Raw genomic sequence first — 18,319 nt, 5'->3', positions numbered from 1 at the left:
GCAGAAAATACCCTCAAAAAATTTGAAGCCCAATTTCTTCCGATTCAGAAAACACCCCATATGATGGTGAAAAGTGCTCTACTGGTGCACTACAGGTCTCAGAAGAGGAGTAGTCACATTTGGCTTTTTGGAAGCAAATTTTGCTCTGGGGGCATGCCGCATTTAGGAAGCACCTATGGTGCCAGGACAGCAAAAAAAAAACCCCACATGGCATTATATTTTGGAAACTAGACCCCTTGGGGAACTTAACAAGGGGTAAAGTGAACCTTAATACCCCACAGGGGTTTCACGACTTTTGCATATGTAAAAAAAAATTTTTTACCTAAAATGCTTGTTTTCCCAAAAATTTTACATTTTTACAAAGGGTTAAAGCAGAAAATACCCCCCAAAATTTGAAGACCAATTTCTCCCGATTCAGAAAACACCCCATGTGGGGGTGAAAAGTGCTCTGCTGGCGCACTACAGGTCTCAGAAGAGGGGTAGTCACATTTGGCTTTTTGGAAGCAAACTTTGCTCTGGGGGCATGCCGCATTTAGGAAGCCCCTATGGTGCCAGGACAGCAAAAAAAAAAAAAAAACACATGGCATTATATTTTGGAAACTAGACCTCTTGGGGAATGTAACAAGGAGTAAAGTGAACCTTAATACCCCACAGGGATTTCACGACTTTTGCATATGTAAAAAAAACAAAAAAAAATTTCCCGCTAAAATGTGGGTTTCCCCACAAATTTCACATTTTTGCAAGGGTTAATAGTAGAAAAGACCCCCCAAAATTTGTAACCCCATCTCTTCTGAGTATGGAGGTAACCCATAAGTGGACATCAAATGCACTACGGGCGAACTACATTGCTCAGAAGAGGAGTCACATTTGCAAACTTTGCTGAAATGGGGGGGGGAGGACATGTCGCATTTAGGAAGCCCCTATGGTGCCAGGACAGCAAAATCCCCCCCACATGGCATACCATTTTGGAAACTAGACCCCTTGAGGAATGTAACAAGGGGTAAAGTAATCCTTAATACCCCACAGGGGTTTCACAACTTTTGCATATGTAAAAAAAAATAAAAAATTTCACTAAAATGTGTGTTTCCCCCCAAATTTTACATTTTTACAAGGGTTAATAGCAGAAAAGACACCCCACAATTTGTAAATACATTTCTTTGGAGTAAGGACATACCTTATTTTTGGATGATTTAGGCTTGGCGGGTGCACAGCAGGTCTTGCTTGAGTGGGAGCGCAGTCAGGGACCTTGAGCTTGATATGGAGCCAGGATGTGGGATCCCCCCTCAAGGAGCGTTAATGGGGGGAACACTGAGCCCTAAAATAGGGGAACACTATGGGGGACAACAAGCCGTAACTGGGGTAGACAGGTGGGGTACAGAGGCCCGTAATATGGGGTACAGTGGGCCAGAAAATTATAAAACATAATAAAACAGGATATGTTCCCAGAATGATGACCCAGAGCATAGCCAAAACTAAAAAAAATATGCCCGCCCCAATGCTCTGAATCATCATTCTGGGAATGTGATGTGTGTGGCCGTCCCTAACCTGTTGCCTCAAATGCGCACCCGCTCAGGTGGAGAGAGCGCTGCACATTTGAGGCAACATAAAAAAGTCCCCGATGATAGTGACTCAGTGACCTATGACCATTTTTGACAAAACACCCCCAGATGTCTTATCAGGTTTTTCTTTTTTTTTTTTTAGTTTTTTTTTGGCCAATTTGGGTATTTATGGGGGTTATATTTTGGAATGTACTCTGGAATTGGTACATTGGTCAAATTATGGAAAATACAAATAAAAAGGGAAAATTTAGGGCTCCATGGAAGTGTGATACTCCCTGAAGCAGCCTATGCAGAGGCCCAGATTATCTGGGCAAGTGTCACACTGAATGGTGGTGTCCCTCCGTCTCCCCTTCCTGTAACACACTCTGCATTTTTTCTGGGATCTTCCCTTCTTTCCACTGGGGGGGGGGGGAGGGGGACCTCACCTGGAAAGTGTTGGCCTGGGACGATCCTGGCGCCTATAACTCCAGACCCTTGGGAAGTCCGGCCTGATCTTTCCCGGTCAGCAAAGATCAGGAACCTTAGGACTTCTTCTTGGTACTGGAGGAATGTCCCTGTGTTGCCAGCCTACTGAAATAGCACAAAAGCGTTGTACATGGCAACCTGTACTAAGTAGACCGCAACTTTTTTGTACCATGCCCGTGTTTTCTGCATGGCGTTGTATGGCTTGAGGACTTGATCTGAGAGATCAACTCCCCCCATATACCGATTGTAGTCCAGAATTCAATCGGGCTTGAGGACCGGTTCCACGATATCTCGCACAGGGACAGGGGTGCGTCCGTTCAAATGAATAGTGGTGAGCATAAGGACATTCCTCTTATCCTTATACTTCACCAACAACAGGTTATCATGGGTGAGGGCACGGGACTCACCCTTGGGGATAGGCGTCTTAGCAAAATTTAGAGGGAGGCCTCTCTGGTTCTTCCGCACGGTCCCACAAGCGGACGTGGATCTGGCGGAAAGGGATTTGAACAGAGGGATGCTGGTATAAAAGTTATCCACTGTGGCAGTGTGGCAAGGAAAGGGTGTATTTCCCTTGCTAACTCTGCAGAATGCTCCACCTGTGGCCTGATTAATGAGGTATCAGGAAGGGAAAGTGTGTTTAAAAGGAAAAGAAACAGAATAGTTGGGGCTCTCCCTTGGAAACAGTATGCTGGCTGTTAGAGGGGGAGACACACGGGCCCTGTTTAGGTAACACGCAGAAGGCGCTGCGAGTGGTCCAAGAAGTGGTGTGAACTGTGAGTAACAGGTTGCAGGAGACACATGTTTAACTGACTGAGGGTAGCTCACCAGTTCGTAGTCAGGGCATGCTGATATGTGTAGTCAGTGACCAGACGGTCTCGGACTTTATTTTGTTCCTGTTTATGTTTTGTTTTACCTGCAACCTGTGGAAATAAAGCTGGCAAGGAGCCAGACTTGTATGCGGAACTGTGGTCTGTGGTGTTATTGTGAGGAACGTGTCCCGTGGCAAGTGACCAGGACGATCCCAGAGCTAATCCCCAAAGGAGGAATCCTTACAATTGGTGTCGGATGCCGGCAAACACGTTGCTAGGAGCAACCAGTGGTCAAGTTGCAGTGAAGTTGTTGCCAAGAGAAAACTACCGAGCATGGTGCAAGGGTGTACTCTTTCTCAGAGAGGAGACAGTGGGACGAGCCCAGCTGTGGAGTACAAGAGCAGGACTGCGCCTGTGGTGAAGTTGTTGCTAGGGGCAACAGATCGCATCAAGCGAGTGGGCGCTCTTTCTCAAGTAAGGAGACAGGTGGACGGGCCACCTGCAGAGTGCAAATGACGTTTTGAGACTGTGTATAAAGGCGTTGTTAGGGGCAACGGAAAATGTTGTTGGCAAGCGGCTGACATTTCGGCAGAGGACTGTGCTGTGTTTGCAAGATGGATGTCCTGATAATTGTTTTATTGCAGACGGCTGCAGCGCAAGAGACAGCAACCTTTGCAGAGTTTGAAAGGATTGCTATTAGAAATGAGCGAACTTACAGTAAATTCGATGCGTCACAAACTTCTCGGTTTGGCAGTTGATGACTTATCCTGCGTAAATTAGTTCAGCCTTCAGGTGCTCCGGTGGGCTGGAAAAGGTGGATACATTCCTAGGAAAGAGTCTCCTAGGACTGTATCCACCTTTTCCAGCCCACAGGAGCACCTGAAAGCTGAACTAATTTATGCAGGAAAAGCCATCAACTGCCTAGCCGAGAAGTTCGTGACGAATCGAATTTACTGTAAGTTCGCTCATCTCTAATTGCTATGCATGAGGCATGGCCCAAGACAAACTGGGGAAACTTGGTGTTTGGATTCATTGGAGGAGATGCCCAAAAAGTTGATTGTGAACTGGATCCAAAGATCTTACGGGACTATGAGAAAGTCAAGACAGAGATCCTGACTCAAGTGGGAATAAGCCAAGCTGCAAGACTACAGTGTGAACTGCAGCCTAACAGTGATGCTGGATTTAAAGTTGCAGAGCTACTTAAAGAGCAAGTGGAGCGATGTTCTGCAGCAGAGAAGCTGGTGAGAGGTGTCCAGCGCCAGCCCTTAACTGATTGGACGGCAAGAGATTCTGGTAAGACTGTTCCAGGGGTTATGGGGGCCATGTTTAGAGACTATGGGGGAGATTTATCAAAGGATTTAGACTGGTTTTTCCTGTCTAAACTTGTCGCACAGAAAGTCGCAGTCTAAATATGTGCGACTTTTCTGCGACTTTTGCTGTAGAGGATTTTTAGAACATGATGCATGCAAGTCTATTTTAGACGGAAATGCATTGGAAAATGCATTGGTGCTGAATTTATCAAGTGCGACTTTTGTGCGACAAGTCACATCTGCCCAAAATACACCAAGTGAGACTTTTGTGCGACAATCGCATCGGCCCAAAATACGCTGAAATATCAGACCATGTGGGAGCAGGTCTAAATGCAGTTTAAGCTGTAGACCCTGAAGTCTGAGCACAGAATTTATCAAGGGCTGTGAGACCTTTGATAAATTAGGAGCACAATAGAAAGGAGACTACCACATACGCTGGTCTATAAGCATACCCAGAATAGACTAGATTAGTAAGTGCCCCCTATGAGACTGTACATAAAAATGATGGGACTGTGCATAAAAATGCTGAGTCGGAGGGTGGTGTTTCCCTAGTTGACTGTGTGAACAGTGTTCAAGGTGGTACCAACCTATGTCCAGTTGTAAAATCATGTGAGGGTGGGGAACCCCTCATGAAGACTGATGAGGCTGTTCACACTGTGCAGATCGGATTGAAAAACTCTGGTGAACAGAAAATGTTGGATGCAGGACTGGGAGAAAATGTAACAAAACACACTTTGCCTGAGTTAGGTCCTAGTGCTATGAATTGTCCTGTAAATTTTGAACATGTGCAATCTGATAATGTTTTTGTTGAAAAACTTATGTTGATGTGTTCAGATGTAAAGTGTACTGTTGCCACCTCTGACAGGACAAAAGAAAACCTGTGTGAGCTGGCAATAGAAGGTAAAAAGATGATGGTTTTGTTAGATCCTAGATGTGTAATAAGTCTGGTAAAGTCCAGCAGCAGAAAGCGAGACCCAGCTATAATGTCTATGCTGGCCGGTATTTAAGGTTATAAAATGGTTAATGTCTGTATTTCTACTCCCTATGGTACCATAGGTCACAAGGTTGCAATAGAGCCCTCCTTGGAGTATGATGTAGTACTGGGGATGGATTTTCCATTTTTTCAGCAATTATGGGAAGACTGTCAGGTGACTAGAGCAGATACACCTGATAGGCTCACCACACTTGACTTGCACCACACACTAATGGAGAGTTACTCAGCAGAGGCTGAGGACGGGGAGTGTCAGCAGTCACTAGATATATGTCAGATAGGGGTCTGCCAGACTGCTGGGGGAGCTGAAGACCAGACCGTGAGTCAAGTCCAAGAGGATCCAGAGACTCAAGTGACAAGTGTGCCTCTGACTGAAACAGAATCTTCAGTGAAACCAGAAACGGATCAGGTACAGGAACATGGGTTCCATCCGCCAGCTGAAGATGAGCTCAAGGTGGGGCTAGAGTTGCGCTGTCACCTGGAAGAAGTGAATGAGACTGGAAAAGAGGAAGCTATGCTGAACCTTGTGAATAAAGATGAGCCAAAAGGGGGGTTGAAATTGCACGGTCATCTGGAAGAGGTGACTGGAAAAGAAGCTACAGAGATGTCTGTGGATAATGCAGAAGTATTGAAGAGAGTACATATGGAGCTGGGTGCTGCGCTTACTGTCACATACTCCAGAGTATGGAGATGTGACGTCTGGACCAGAGATGGATGGTGACCAGGAAGGTCGAACCACAGGACCACATGTTGTTGCAGACCCCGGAGCCCTAGACCTTTCTGCTGGGCAGCGCAGAGACAGTGTTGAAGTTAAAGAGAAGTCTGCTAGTGAGCAGAGAGGCTGTCCAGGAACTACCCTGAAGCCCAAGTGGCCAAGACCCTTGAAAAGGGGGAGACTACTCCTAAAGGTGGAGAAGAGTCTGAACGAGTTGGCTTGAAGAAAGAGACAGGCCAAGGACAGGTGACTGTCAGAGGACATGAGAATGTCTCAAGGTCCAGCAGCGAGAGTAAGGAGACCGCTGTAAGTAAGAGATCTCGGAAAAAATGCGCTGGTCTTGGTAAAAAAAAAGGGAGCAGATCCAGAACCTTGAAGAAACCTTACAGATGGTTTCTGCTATATTGTCTCAAAAGGAAGAAGTAGTTGATCACCTGACAAAGGAGAAAGAAAAAACGCTTGCAGACTTGAATAAAGAGCAAGAAGCGACGCTTCAGCTGCAGAAAGATATGGAGTGCCACAAAATTGAGTTTGCGGCTCTGCAGGAGGAACTTTCCCGCTCCCAGGGTCTTATGACCAGCAAGGAGAGAGAATTGGAGATTTTGGCCAAGCAGATCTCATTCAAGGATGAAGAAGTGAATGTCCTGTGTGGGGCATATCTGGCTCTACAAAGTGACCACAAGGCTAGCTTGGTAGTCATGGAAGAACTGGAGAAAGAGAAAGTGGTAATGGCTGATAAGGTGCAGATCCTGGAGGCGCAGAACGAAATGCACATTAAGTCTCGCGCAGCTGCCTTGGATTCACTGGGTACTCGGCTCTCTGAACAAGAGGCTCAGCTAAAAGTCTATGAGCAGAAAGTGTCCAAGTTGGCGCAACTGAATAAAGACAATGAGCAGATGAGAGAACTGCTGTCCCTGGAGGATACTGTCAAAAACTTGACAGAATTGCTGGAAAGTGAGAAGAAGAACTCTGCTAAGCTCAAGAGTGAGCGAGCAGCAGAAATGTTTAAATCTGGAAGGGGACATGAAGGTCCTAAAAGAAAGCAGGGACCAAGCTATAGTAGAACTGGTTAATGAGAGGTTAAAAGTGTCCCAGATGGAAACTGAGGCCAAAGCCACAGCCGTCCTGCAAAAGCTACTGGAGACAGGGATGCTTTCTCTAAAAAAGGCGGAGTCTGAACAATGGACGCAAGAAACAGTAGAGTCTGAAGACCATGAGAAGAAGCCATATGAAAGGTCCTCTGAAGCTGAGACTGAATTGGAACCATATGGGAAGTCCTCTGAAGCTGCAGAGATATTGACATTGGATGGTGAAAATTCTGAGGCAGAGAAGTTCTCTCAGGTAGAAGTTAAACCAGAGATAACTGCAGAAGCTGCAAGTAAAGTCAGTGACACATCTGAAGGTGCAGGTGAAAAACTGCCTAAAAGAGCCAAGAGTTCTCAGCCTAAAAATGAGCCTGTGAAGGTTGGTGTCCCTAAAGAAAGGGCTAATAAGAAAGCAGAGTCCTTAAAAAGAGGTCACAGTGATAGAAGACTGGGTCGTGATAGAAACCCTGAGAGGCGCTGGATTAGTTCCAGAAAACATCGGAAGAAAGTCCGCAGAAGTAGAATTTGGAGAAGAGTCCGTCTCAAGAAGAAGATGGACAGGTGCATTAAAGGGAAGCCTCCTGAAATTGTGGAGGATGTCTTAGAAGTCCTGCAAATGGGTGATACAGGCTCGGTTGGCCACCAGCAAAGTTCGGGCGATGGTCATACCAGTGACAGAAGAAGACAAAGGCCTGGAGCATCTGCCTTATCCGCACCTAGTGTCCAGAGCACTGCACAGACAGGGATGAAGAACCTGGTGTTGGAAAGTTGTGACATGAATGGAGCTTTTTACAAGGAATTTGTCAAAGGTGACCAAAAGTCTTGTGCTCGGTGGCTGATGAAAGTGCGAACGAAAGAAGGGTGCCCCATTGAAGTGGTGCAGATAAACTCTACTGATGAAGGAAGCCAAGTGCCTCCAAAACCTGTTGGACGTAGTTGTTCAAGGAAAAGGAAAGGCAGTTGGACTCTGCCTTTTGAATACAAGTGCTTCTTCCCGGTGGTCTGAGCAGAGGGGGGGGGGGATATGTGGCAGTGTGGCAAGGAAAGGGTGTATTTCCCTTGCTAACTCTGCAGAATGCTCCACCTGTGGCCTGATTAATGAGGTATCAGGAAGGGGGCCGGAAGAAGCGTTGATTGTAACACGAAACCGCCGGCTGTTGCCCATTTCTGAGCGCTGTCAGCCGCGGCTGCTACTCCCACGCCATTCGAGGAGGTTCGGAATCCGAGGCCGCGATACCCGTACTGCGGTGAGTGCAGGCTATGTTTTTTCTTTGATTGTACTATATACTGATAGAGGACGTCCCCGCTCCAGTAATGACGAGCACTTGGTTTTTTGTCCAGGTCCATATTCAGCGTGAGGCCCCAAAATGTCCTTATTTTTGCTGCATCAATGGCGCGCCATTCTATGGGCCTGGCCAAAAGCGAATCGGGGTGGTGGGCAATGAACTGCTGGGCATACAAATTTGTTTGCTCCACCATGTGATTGACCAGGCTGTCACTGAAAAAAAACTTTAAAAAGTCCAGATCAGTGAAGCCAGCATGGTCAATCCGGATTCCTGAGTCTCCAACAAACTCAGGAATCCGTGGCTGATAACCCTCTGGGGGGCTCCAGACAGGGTCACCGGAAGGGGGCTCCGGTGCACTTGTCTGGGGGGCCGGACTCCTAGTATGAGCGGCATTGCCACTCGTACTAGTGTCGGCCACTGGGTCACTCTCATGGGGGGTGCGTGGCCTCGCCTGGCGGCATCTCCGCCGCCGTACAGGGGACTCATCATCACTACTAGATGATGAGGAGGGCGAAGAAGAACACAAAAATGTAGGATCTTCCTCGTCCTCACTGGCAGATTCGGAGGCTAAAAAAGCGTAAGCCTCCGCTGCCGAAAATGCCCGGCGAGCCATCGCCTTTTTTCTACAGTGGTGGGGGGGGCAGTGGCGGGGGGGAGGTGGTGTGTGTGGGGGGGGGGAGGGGCACGGGGAAGTATGTAGTGTGTGGTGCTTGGTGTAAAAAGTGTAATAACAGTAATAGAAAAAAAAAAAGCTGCGGCCAAAAAAAAAGGGGTGGCAAACGCAGCTCCCTGAACCCCTAATAGGACCTGGGGTAAGGGATCAGACCCTAATAGGACCCTTGGGGACCTATTAGAGGTCAGGGGGGATTTTTTTTTATTAAAAGAAAAAAAAAAAGCTGCGGCCCAAAAAAAAACTGATGGCACACGCAGCTCCCTGAACCCCTAATAGGACCCGGGGTCAGGGATCAGACCCTAATTGGACCCTTGGGGACCTATCAGGGGGTCGGGGGGGGGGACTTTTTTTTTTTTAACTTTTTTTACTTTATTAAACCCTACCTGTCCCTGCAATCCGCTGTCCCTATTCTAAGGCTCCTGAGGGGGCTCCGGAGCTCTGAGGGGGGATCCACGGTCTTCTCCTCACTGCTGCACCTGCTGACTGAACACAGAGTGCGGGTGCAGCAGCAGGAAGGGACCGTTAACCCCTCCTCTGCCGCACTGCTATTGGCTGGACGATCGCCAGCCAATAGCAGCGTTGCTGGGGCGGTGACAGTATTGTCACCACTCCCCAGCAACGGCAGGTGATTGGCGGTGAATTGTACACCGCCAATCACCATCTATTACTGGGTCATCGGGTCACAAGTGACCCGAATGACCCGAATCGCCAAAGATCGCGTGCGTGATTTTGCAAGCAATCTCCGGCGATCGCCAACATGCTGGGGTCCCGGGACCCCCTAGGCATTTGCGCGGCATGCCTGCTGAATGACTACAGCAGACATGCCGTTCCGATCTCTGCCCGGCGCGCGGCAGAGATCGGAGAAATACCAGGACGTTCTGGTTCTTGGTCCTTAAAGCCTAGGGTGCTGGGACGTTCCAGAACGTCCTTGGTCCTTAAGGGGTTAACACCTGTTCCACTTCCTGTAATCTGAAGAGAGACTCATAGGGGCCAAGATTTTATAGTTATTTTTCTTTGGTAAAGAGCAATTTTTGATAAATGATTTCCAAAAATGTTAAGAATCACATGCTCTCAAATGAATGGAAGTTGTTTGAAACAACAGTGACCATTTAAGCACTTCTATTATTATCTTCCCACATGTTTCTGTGACATACCAGGAGATCATGTTGACTATATTTTCTCTTATAAACACGCCAGTCACATAATTTTTCATTACTTTTTGTACATCATGGATATACAAGTTTATTACTGTACTGTATTTCTATTAAAATGTATATGTAAACATTATATATAAGTAAAATAAACAAGTATTTCTCTTTTTTTCAAGGAAAAAAAGAGCACAGAAAATACTAAAGATACTGAAATTACTGTGAGGAAATCAGCTAGACTTCAGAATAAAAGAGGGAGATTTGGTAAACGGTACTATTCAGAAGTTTATCGAGGTCCCCTGTTGAAATAAGATTACGCAGTTTACTGTGTGTTCACACAGCATTTTTTGTCACTGTTTCTATTACAGTAATGTTTTTACTTCGATATATGCAAAAACATAGTCAACGACACTATTTTGTGTGTCGAAAGAAAACATGTTACAATCCAATTTTTTTAAACATCAATGGTAAATGGATTTTGCTGTACGGCATACACTAACGTATACATTAACCACTTAAGGACTCAGGGTTTTTCCGTTTTTGTTTTTTTCGTTTTCTCCTCATCAATTTCTAAAAATCATAACACATTCCATTTTGCACCTACAGACCCCTATGAGGGCTTATTTTTTTGTGCCATCAATTGTACATCAATAATTTCTGGCAAAAACAGAAAAAAAATACTTGTGGGGCAAAATAAAAATAAAAAAAGCATTTTGTAACATTTGGGGGCTGCTGATTCTATGCAGTGCACTTTTTCAGTAAAAATTACGCCATATCTTTATTCTGTAGGTCCATACGGTTACAAGGTACCTAATTTATATAGGTTTTATTTTATTATACTACTTAAAAAAATTACAACTACATGCACCAAAATTAGTATGTGTAAAATTGTGATCTTCTGACCCCTATAACTTTATTTTTCCATATACAGGGATGTATGAGGGCTAAATTTTTTCCGCTGTGATCTGAAGTTTTATCGGTACCATTTATGTTTTGATGGGACTTTTTGATTGCTTTTTATACATTTTTTTAGGGTATACAAAGTGAGCAAAAATTTTGGACTTTGGAATTTTTTTATGTGTACTCCATTGACCGTGCGGTTTAATTAACATTATATTGTTATAATTCAGACATTTACGCATGCGGCAATACCACATGTTAATTTTTATTTTTGTTTACATATTTTTTTTATGGGAAAATGTTTTAACATTTTTATTCTGGAAGGGGTTAAATCACATTTATACACTTTTTTTATTTACTTTTTTAAAACTTTTTTTTTAGCCCCCATAGGGACTATTACATGCAATCATTTGACTGCATACACTGAACAATGCTATGCCATAGCATAGCATTGATCAGTGTAATCTGTGCTTGATTTCTCCAGCCTGCATCTCAAGCTTGGAGCAATCAAATGCCGTTTGGACAGCGGGTAGCAAGGTAAGGGGCCTCCTGCTGTCCGCTCAGCTGTTTGGGACGCCGCAATTTCACCGTGGTGGTCCCGAACTATTACATGCAATCATTTGATTGCATACACTGAACAATGCTATGCCATAGCATAGCATTGATCAGTGTAATCTGTGCTTGACTTCTCCAGCCTGCATCTCAAGCTTGGAGCAATCAAATGCCGTTTGGACAGCGGGTAGCAAGGTAAGGGGCCTCCCGCTGTCCGCTCAGCTGTTTGGGATGCCGCAATTTCACCGTGGTGGTCCCAAACAGCTCTGCTGAGCTAACTGGCAGTATATTTGACAGGTTTAAACATCACGATCAACTTTGATCGCAGCGTCTAAAGGGTTAATACCGGACATCAGCCCGATCGGCGATATCCGGTATAAGCCACGGGTCCTGGTTGCTGATAGCAACTGGGACCTGCCCGGTATGAAGCGCGCTCAGCTCCTGTGTGCGCTTCACATAACAGGAGCTGCCACAGGACGTAAATATACATCCTGCATCGTTAAAGGGTTAAATGAAAACAGAAAGGCCTTTCTAAATTTATTTAAGTAACATGTTAGTAAATTATGTTAATATTTCTGTTCTAAAATCTATTTGATTTAAATGTTAGATAAAATCCACCCATAAAATTCAATAAAGCATCACTCACCTTTTACATACATCACTCCTCCAGCACTGATGTTCTGGTGGACCCAAGTATTCTTTGTTTACTTGCAGTACATGGAGCAATGAAGTAATGTACATCTACAGTCAATCACTGACCTCAGCAATCACATGGATGTACAGCATGTCATGATTGTTTGCAGCAATCACGTGGATGTATGGCAAATCTTGATTGGTTGCAACAGTCACATGGATGTACTGCATGTCATTGTTCCAAGAAAGTAAACAAAGATCAGAGGGGGCCACCTTGATGCTGGAGTGCATGGACTTTATTAGGTGATTAATGCTTTCTATTATTTTTTAACATGTCCTCGCTAAGACAAGCCCTTTAACTTTTAGTTTACCATACATTTGCAGAAATTGCTCAATAGATACAGCACATAGGATTGAAGGCAGCAAAAAATACAACAGCACACCTCCTGTCCTGTTTGAAAGTACTCCGTTAAATGGTACAGGTAAGAGTTTGTACAAAATAATGTTCCATAAAATGAAAGAAGCTTTTTATGAACCACATTTTAGTGTGGCTAGATTTTGGCTGTAGGCTGATCAATAAGACTTCATCATCTTTGGTGTTCAGATGGTGGCCCCAGATTTACGGTGAAAAACATTTTTTATTTTTTATCAACTGGTGCCAGAAAGTAAAACAGATTTGTAAATTAGCAAAAAAATGGGCACCATTCACCTCTAGACTAAAATCAGAGATAACTGATAAATGATGGTTTAAAATTAAAATAAAATTAAAATAAAGAATATGAACTGTGCTTCAAATTTATAACGCATACAAAGAAGTATTTATTCATATAAAATAACAACCGCTAATAAAATATACAATATAATATGACAAAAAGCCTCCTTACACGGGGCCCTTGTGGCAAAATGCAATAAAAAATTGCTAAAAAGATACCGCTGAGGATCTCTGATACGATAATCCGGCAAGTGGATATTCTGTTAACAGAGGGTAAGTTAGAATCACAGTCCGCTATCAAATATGTATGGTCAGTATATAGTTATAGTTACCAGCTCAAAAAGATGAATATGCAGCGTTTTGAAGCTGTTTTGGCTGTCTGTCCCGAAGAGGCTAATGTGCGCTGGCGTGCGCACCAGCGGCTGGTCTGCCTGCCACAGACCCAGAAACGCCGCCGATCAGGGAGATGGATGGTATCGCTCCTCTTAGAAACAATGTGAATTGTTTATGGAATACAGCAACAAAAAGACAAGAAAGGACATCCATTAATATGAATATATCATACACAATGTATATTCACTCCTTCTGCGTGCATTATTTATATTTTTATGTATTTATATATATTTTTATCTTTATTTTATTTCTATTATCTTTTTTTATTATTCTTTCTTTTTATATTTATTTACAATTATTTTTATTTTTTATTTTATTCTACTATTTTTATTGTATTATTGAATTTTATGTATCCAACTTTTTATATATACATTTTATATACATTTGTTACATATTTATATCAATATATTCATATTAATGGATGTCCTTTCTTGTCTTTTTGTTGCTGTATTCCATAAACAATTCACATTGTTTCTAAGATCTATTATGTCTTTTTATATATAGATACACACTGATCCATCCCATTTTTTACTATGTGCTAAATTGGAATCCACCTGTTTCAATTGTTATGGCTATAAAAAGAACTGTGTTTCACTGACATAATATCTCTACTGAGGAAAGGGTCAACATATAAAGCACCCTGAAACATGTCTAGAGGATTTAACTGCACTGATACCGCAATAGAGAAATTTACTGCACCAATACCGCAGTTAATGGGGTTGTGCACTGCCCTGCCTTTCGGAGCTCTGCACGCAGTGTCCGGAGGTTCATTACTCTGAACGCTGTGTGCGGGCTTCCGTGTTCGCGGCTGCCGGGCGTGACGTCACGCCCGACCCCTCATGGCGTCACGCCCGCCCCCTCTACTAAAGTCTATGGGAAGGGGGCGTGACAGCGGTCGCGCCCCCTTCCCATAGACTTTCATTGAGGGGGCGGGCGTGACGTCACGAGGGGGCCGGGCGTGACGTCACGCCCGGCGGCCGCGAACACTGAAGCCCGCACACAGCGTTCAGAGTAATGAACTTCCGGATGCTGCATGCGGAGCTCCGAAAGGAAGGGCAGCGCACTACCCCTTTAACAGCAGGACTCTAATCCAACTTAATACTAATCCAGCCGCCTGAACTTGGTCATCACTGCTTTCACTAACATCACTTATCCGGCTGATCTCCATTTCTATTGGGCTGACGTCACACGCCGAGATTTCCTCCACAAGGCTTCATTCCATCACGGAGCGATACCATCCATCTCCGTGATCGGCGGCATTTCTGGGTCTGTGGCAGGCAGACCAGCCGCTGGTGCGCACGCCAGCACGCATTAGCCTCTTTGGGACAGACAGCCAAAACAGCTTAAAAATGCTGCATATTCATCTTTTTGAGCTGGTAACTATAACTTTATGCTGACCATACATATTTGATAGCGGACTGTGATTCTAACCCTCTGTTAACGGACTATCCACTTGCCGGATTATCGGATCAGAGATCCTCAGCGGTATTGCAATTTTTTATTACATTTTTATTGCATTTTGCCTCCCCACAAGGGCCCTGTGTAAGGAGGCTTTTTGTCATATTATATTGTATATTTTATTAGCTGTTGTTATTTTATATGAATAAATACTTCTTTGTATGCATTATCAATTTTGAAGCACAGTTCCAATTCTTTATTTTAATTTAATTTTAATTTTAAACCATCATGTATCAGTTATCTCTGATATTAGTCTAGAGGTGCCCATTTTTTTCTACTTTAAGTTTTTTCATTGTACTTTCGGTGTAAGTACTACCCATTCATACCTCGACTAATTTTTTGTGAGCTGCACTACCAAAAAATGTTTTTCTCTAATTTAGATTTGTAAATTACTTCTATTAAAAAATCTTTATCCTTCCAGTACTTATTAGCTGCTATAGTCATGGCCGGAAATGTTGGCACCCCTGAAATGAAGTATTTCTCAAAGAAAAGGATTGAAGTAACACATTTTTTGCTATACTCCTGTTTATTCCCTTTGTGTGTATTGGAACAAAAAAAGGGAGGAAAAAAGCAAATTGGACTTAATGTCACACCAAACTCCAAAAATGGGCTGGACAAAATTGGCTGCACACACTTTGGAAAAAATTACTGAAATCAGTCGATTCCTATAACCATCAATAAGCTTCTTACACCTCTCAGTTGGAATGTTGGACCACTCTTCCTTTGTAAACGGCTCCAGGTCTCTCTTATTGGAAGGGCGCCTTTTCCCAACAGCAATTTTAAGATTTCTCCACAGGTGTTCAATGGGATTTAGATCTGGACTAATTGCTGGCCACTTCAGAACTCTTCAGCGCTTTGTTGCCATCCATTTCTGGGTGATTTTTGACATATGTTTGGGGTCATTGTCCTACTGGAAGACCCAAGGTCTCGGATGCAAACCCATCTTTCTGACACTGGGCTTTACAGTGCGACCCAAAATCCGTTGGTAATCCTCAGATTTCATGATGCCTTGCACACATTCAAGGCGCCAAGTGCCAGAGGCAGCAAAACAACAACAAAACATCATTGAACCTCCCCCATATTTCACTGTAGGTACTGTGTTATTTTCTTTGTAGGCCTCTTTCCGTTTTTGGTAAACAGTAGAATGATGTGCTTTACCAAAAAGCTCTATCATAGTCTCATCTGTCCACAAGATGTTTTCCCAGAAGGATTTTGGCTTACTCAAGTTAATTTTGGCAAAATGTAGTCTTGCTTTTTTGATGTGTCTGAGTCAGCAGTGGGGTCCTCCTGGGTCTCCTGTCATAGCATTTAATTTAAAAGTTGACTGATAGTTCGCATTGACACTGATGCCTTTGAGCCTGCAGGACAGCTTGAATATCGTTGGAACTTGTTTGGGGCTGCTTATCCACCATCCGGACTATCCTGCATTGACACCTTTCATCAATTTTTCTCTTTCGTCAACGTCCATGGAGATCAGCTACAGTGCCATGGGTTGCAAACCTCTTGATAATGTTGCGCACTGTGGACAAAGGCAAATCTAGATCTCTGGAGATGGACTTGTAACCTTGAGATTGTTGATATTCTCCCACAATTTTGGTTATCAGACAGTTCTTTTCTCCTCTTTCTCTTGTTCATGCATAGTGTGGCACACAGACACACAATGCAAAGACTAAGTGAACTTCTTTCTTTTTTATCTGCTTTCAGGTGTGATTTTTATATTGCCCACACCTGTTACTTGCCCCAGGTGAGTTTAACCCGATAACGACCATGGACGAGTATAGACGTCCAGGTTGGCGGCCGTTCCAGCACCTGGACATCTATACTCATCCATGTTTCTAACTGTCACCCCTCCTAAACAGCGGTGACAATCGGGTGACGTTCGCTGTCACAGACAGCTGAGGTTCACTGCTAGAGGGGCAAGGACCAATCAGAGCGGTCCCTTACAGTTTAACCCTTACAGCCGCGGTCGGAAGTGACCGCTGGCTGTAAGTGTTATGACAGAGGGAGGGAGCTCCCTCTGTCACCCCTGCAGCACCCCGCAGCACGATCGCCGGGTGCTGTGTGTAATACCCGGCGGTCAGGGACCTGCTGCACTGCCGGGACCGAAGAAAACTTCGATCCCGGCAGTTTAACCCTACAGCCAAGGTCGGAAGCGACCGCGAGCTCTAAGGAGTTTTGGCAGATGGAGGGGGCTCCCTCTGTCTCTCTCCTGTAGCACCCCGCAATGATCGCGGGGTGCTGCACATTACCTGGGCAGCCCGGGGTCTTTACAAGGACACCCAGGTCTGCCCCAGTTATTGCCTGTCAGGACGTGCCAGAGGCACATCCTGATATGCTGCCTGCTAGTGAAAAACTAGCAGGCAGCATATATCTGCAATGCTTTGGAATACTAATTAACCCCTTAAGGACCCAGCAGGAGTGAGGTGGCACGGGTGCCGCCTCACAATCACTGTAATGCTGGCCATGTATCGGGGGGGGGAGATCAGCGCCGGCGGGGGTCTCCTACCTTTCCTTGGTCCGGCGGGGGTCCAGGTGGCAGGAGCGGCGATGGTTCCGGCGGTGCAGGTGGCAGGATACAGCAGGAGGTTAGGCCTGTTGACCTACTGCTGCTGCTTAGCAACAACTCTCAGCATGCACAGCCAAAGGGCATACTGGGAGTTGTAGTTTTGCAACAGCTGGTGTTCCAACTACAACTCCCAGCATGCCCTTTGGTAGTCTGTGCATGCTGGGAGTTGTAGTCATGCAACAGCTGGAGGCACATTTTTTCTATGAAAAAGTGTGCATCCAGCTGTTGCATAACTACAACTCCCAGCATGCACAGACTACCAAAGGGCATGCTGGGAGTTGTAGCTGTGTGCCTCCAGCTGTTGCAAAACTACAACTCTCAGCATGCCCTTCGACTGTCAATGCATGCTGAGTGTTGCAGTTTTGCAACAGCTGGAGACACATTGGTTGTGAAACAGAGTTTGTGTCCTAACTCAGTGTTTCGCAACCAGTGTGCCTCCAGATGTGTCAAAAATACAACTCCCAGCATGCACTGAGAGACTGAACATGCTGGGAGTTCTAGTTTTGCAACAGCTGGAGGCAAAATAGTTGTAAAACACTGAGTTAAGTAACAAACTCTCAGTGTTGCGCCACCAATGTGCCTCCAGCTGTTGCATAACTACAACACCCAGCATGTATGGTCTGTCAGTGCTTGTTGGGAGTTGTAGTTATGCAACAGCTGGAGGTTTGCTCCCCCCATGTGAATGTACGGGGTACATTCACAAGGGCGGGTTTACAGTGAGTTTTGTGCTGCAAGTTTGAGATGCGGCAAATTTTCCGCCTTAGCTCAAACTCCCAGCGAGAAGCTCTCTGTAAACCCAACCGTGTGTATGTACCCTAAAAACACTGCACTGCACCTACACAATATAAAAAGTAAAACACTACATGGCCCTATATACCCCTGCACAGTCCCCCCCCAATAAAAAAAATAAAAAAAATGTCTTGTACGGCACTGTCTCCAAAAAGGAGCCTCCAGCTGTTGAAAAACAACAACTCCCAGTATTTCTGGACAGCCACTGACTGTCAAGGCATGCTGGGAGTTTTGCAACAGCTGGAGACACCCTGTTTGGGAAACACTGCCGTAGG

General features: G+C 44.8%; 1 protein-coding gene across 10 annotated transcripts in view; it reads left to right on the top strand.

Moving 5' to 3' along the window:
* ANKRD31 (ankyrin repeat domain 31) overlaps positions 1–18,319 on the top strand; it is a 556,774-nt gene that overhangs the window by 320,031 nt on the left and 218,424 nt on the right. For 9 of the 10 annotated variants that reach the window (XM_056540136.1, XM_056540152.1, XM_056540124.1 and 6 more), the window contains 2 exons: positions 10,221–10,312; positions 12,511–12,608. The exons of the other annotated variant lie outside the window; for it this stretch is intronic. In XM_056540136.1, the coding sequence (XP_056396111.1) occupies positions 10,221–10,312; positions 12,511–12,608 (190 nt within the window). The remainder of the gene's footprint in view (positions 1–10,220; positions 10,313–12,510; positions 12,609–18,319) is intronic. 10 annotated transcript variants of the gene reach the window in all.

Source organism: Hyla sarda, chromosome 1, assembly GCF_029499605.1.
Source record: "Hyla sarda isolate aHylSar1 chromosome 1, aHylSar1.hap1, whole genome shotgun sequence".
Lineage (NCBI taxonomy): Eukaryota > Metazoa > Chordata > Amphibia > Anura > Hylidae > Hyla > Hyla sarda.
The sequence above is the reverse complement of the archived record's forward strand: the minus strand, read 5'-3'. Positions and strand labels throughout refer to the sequence as shown.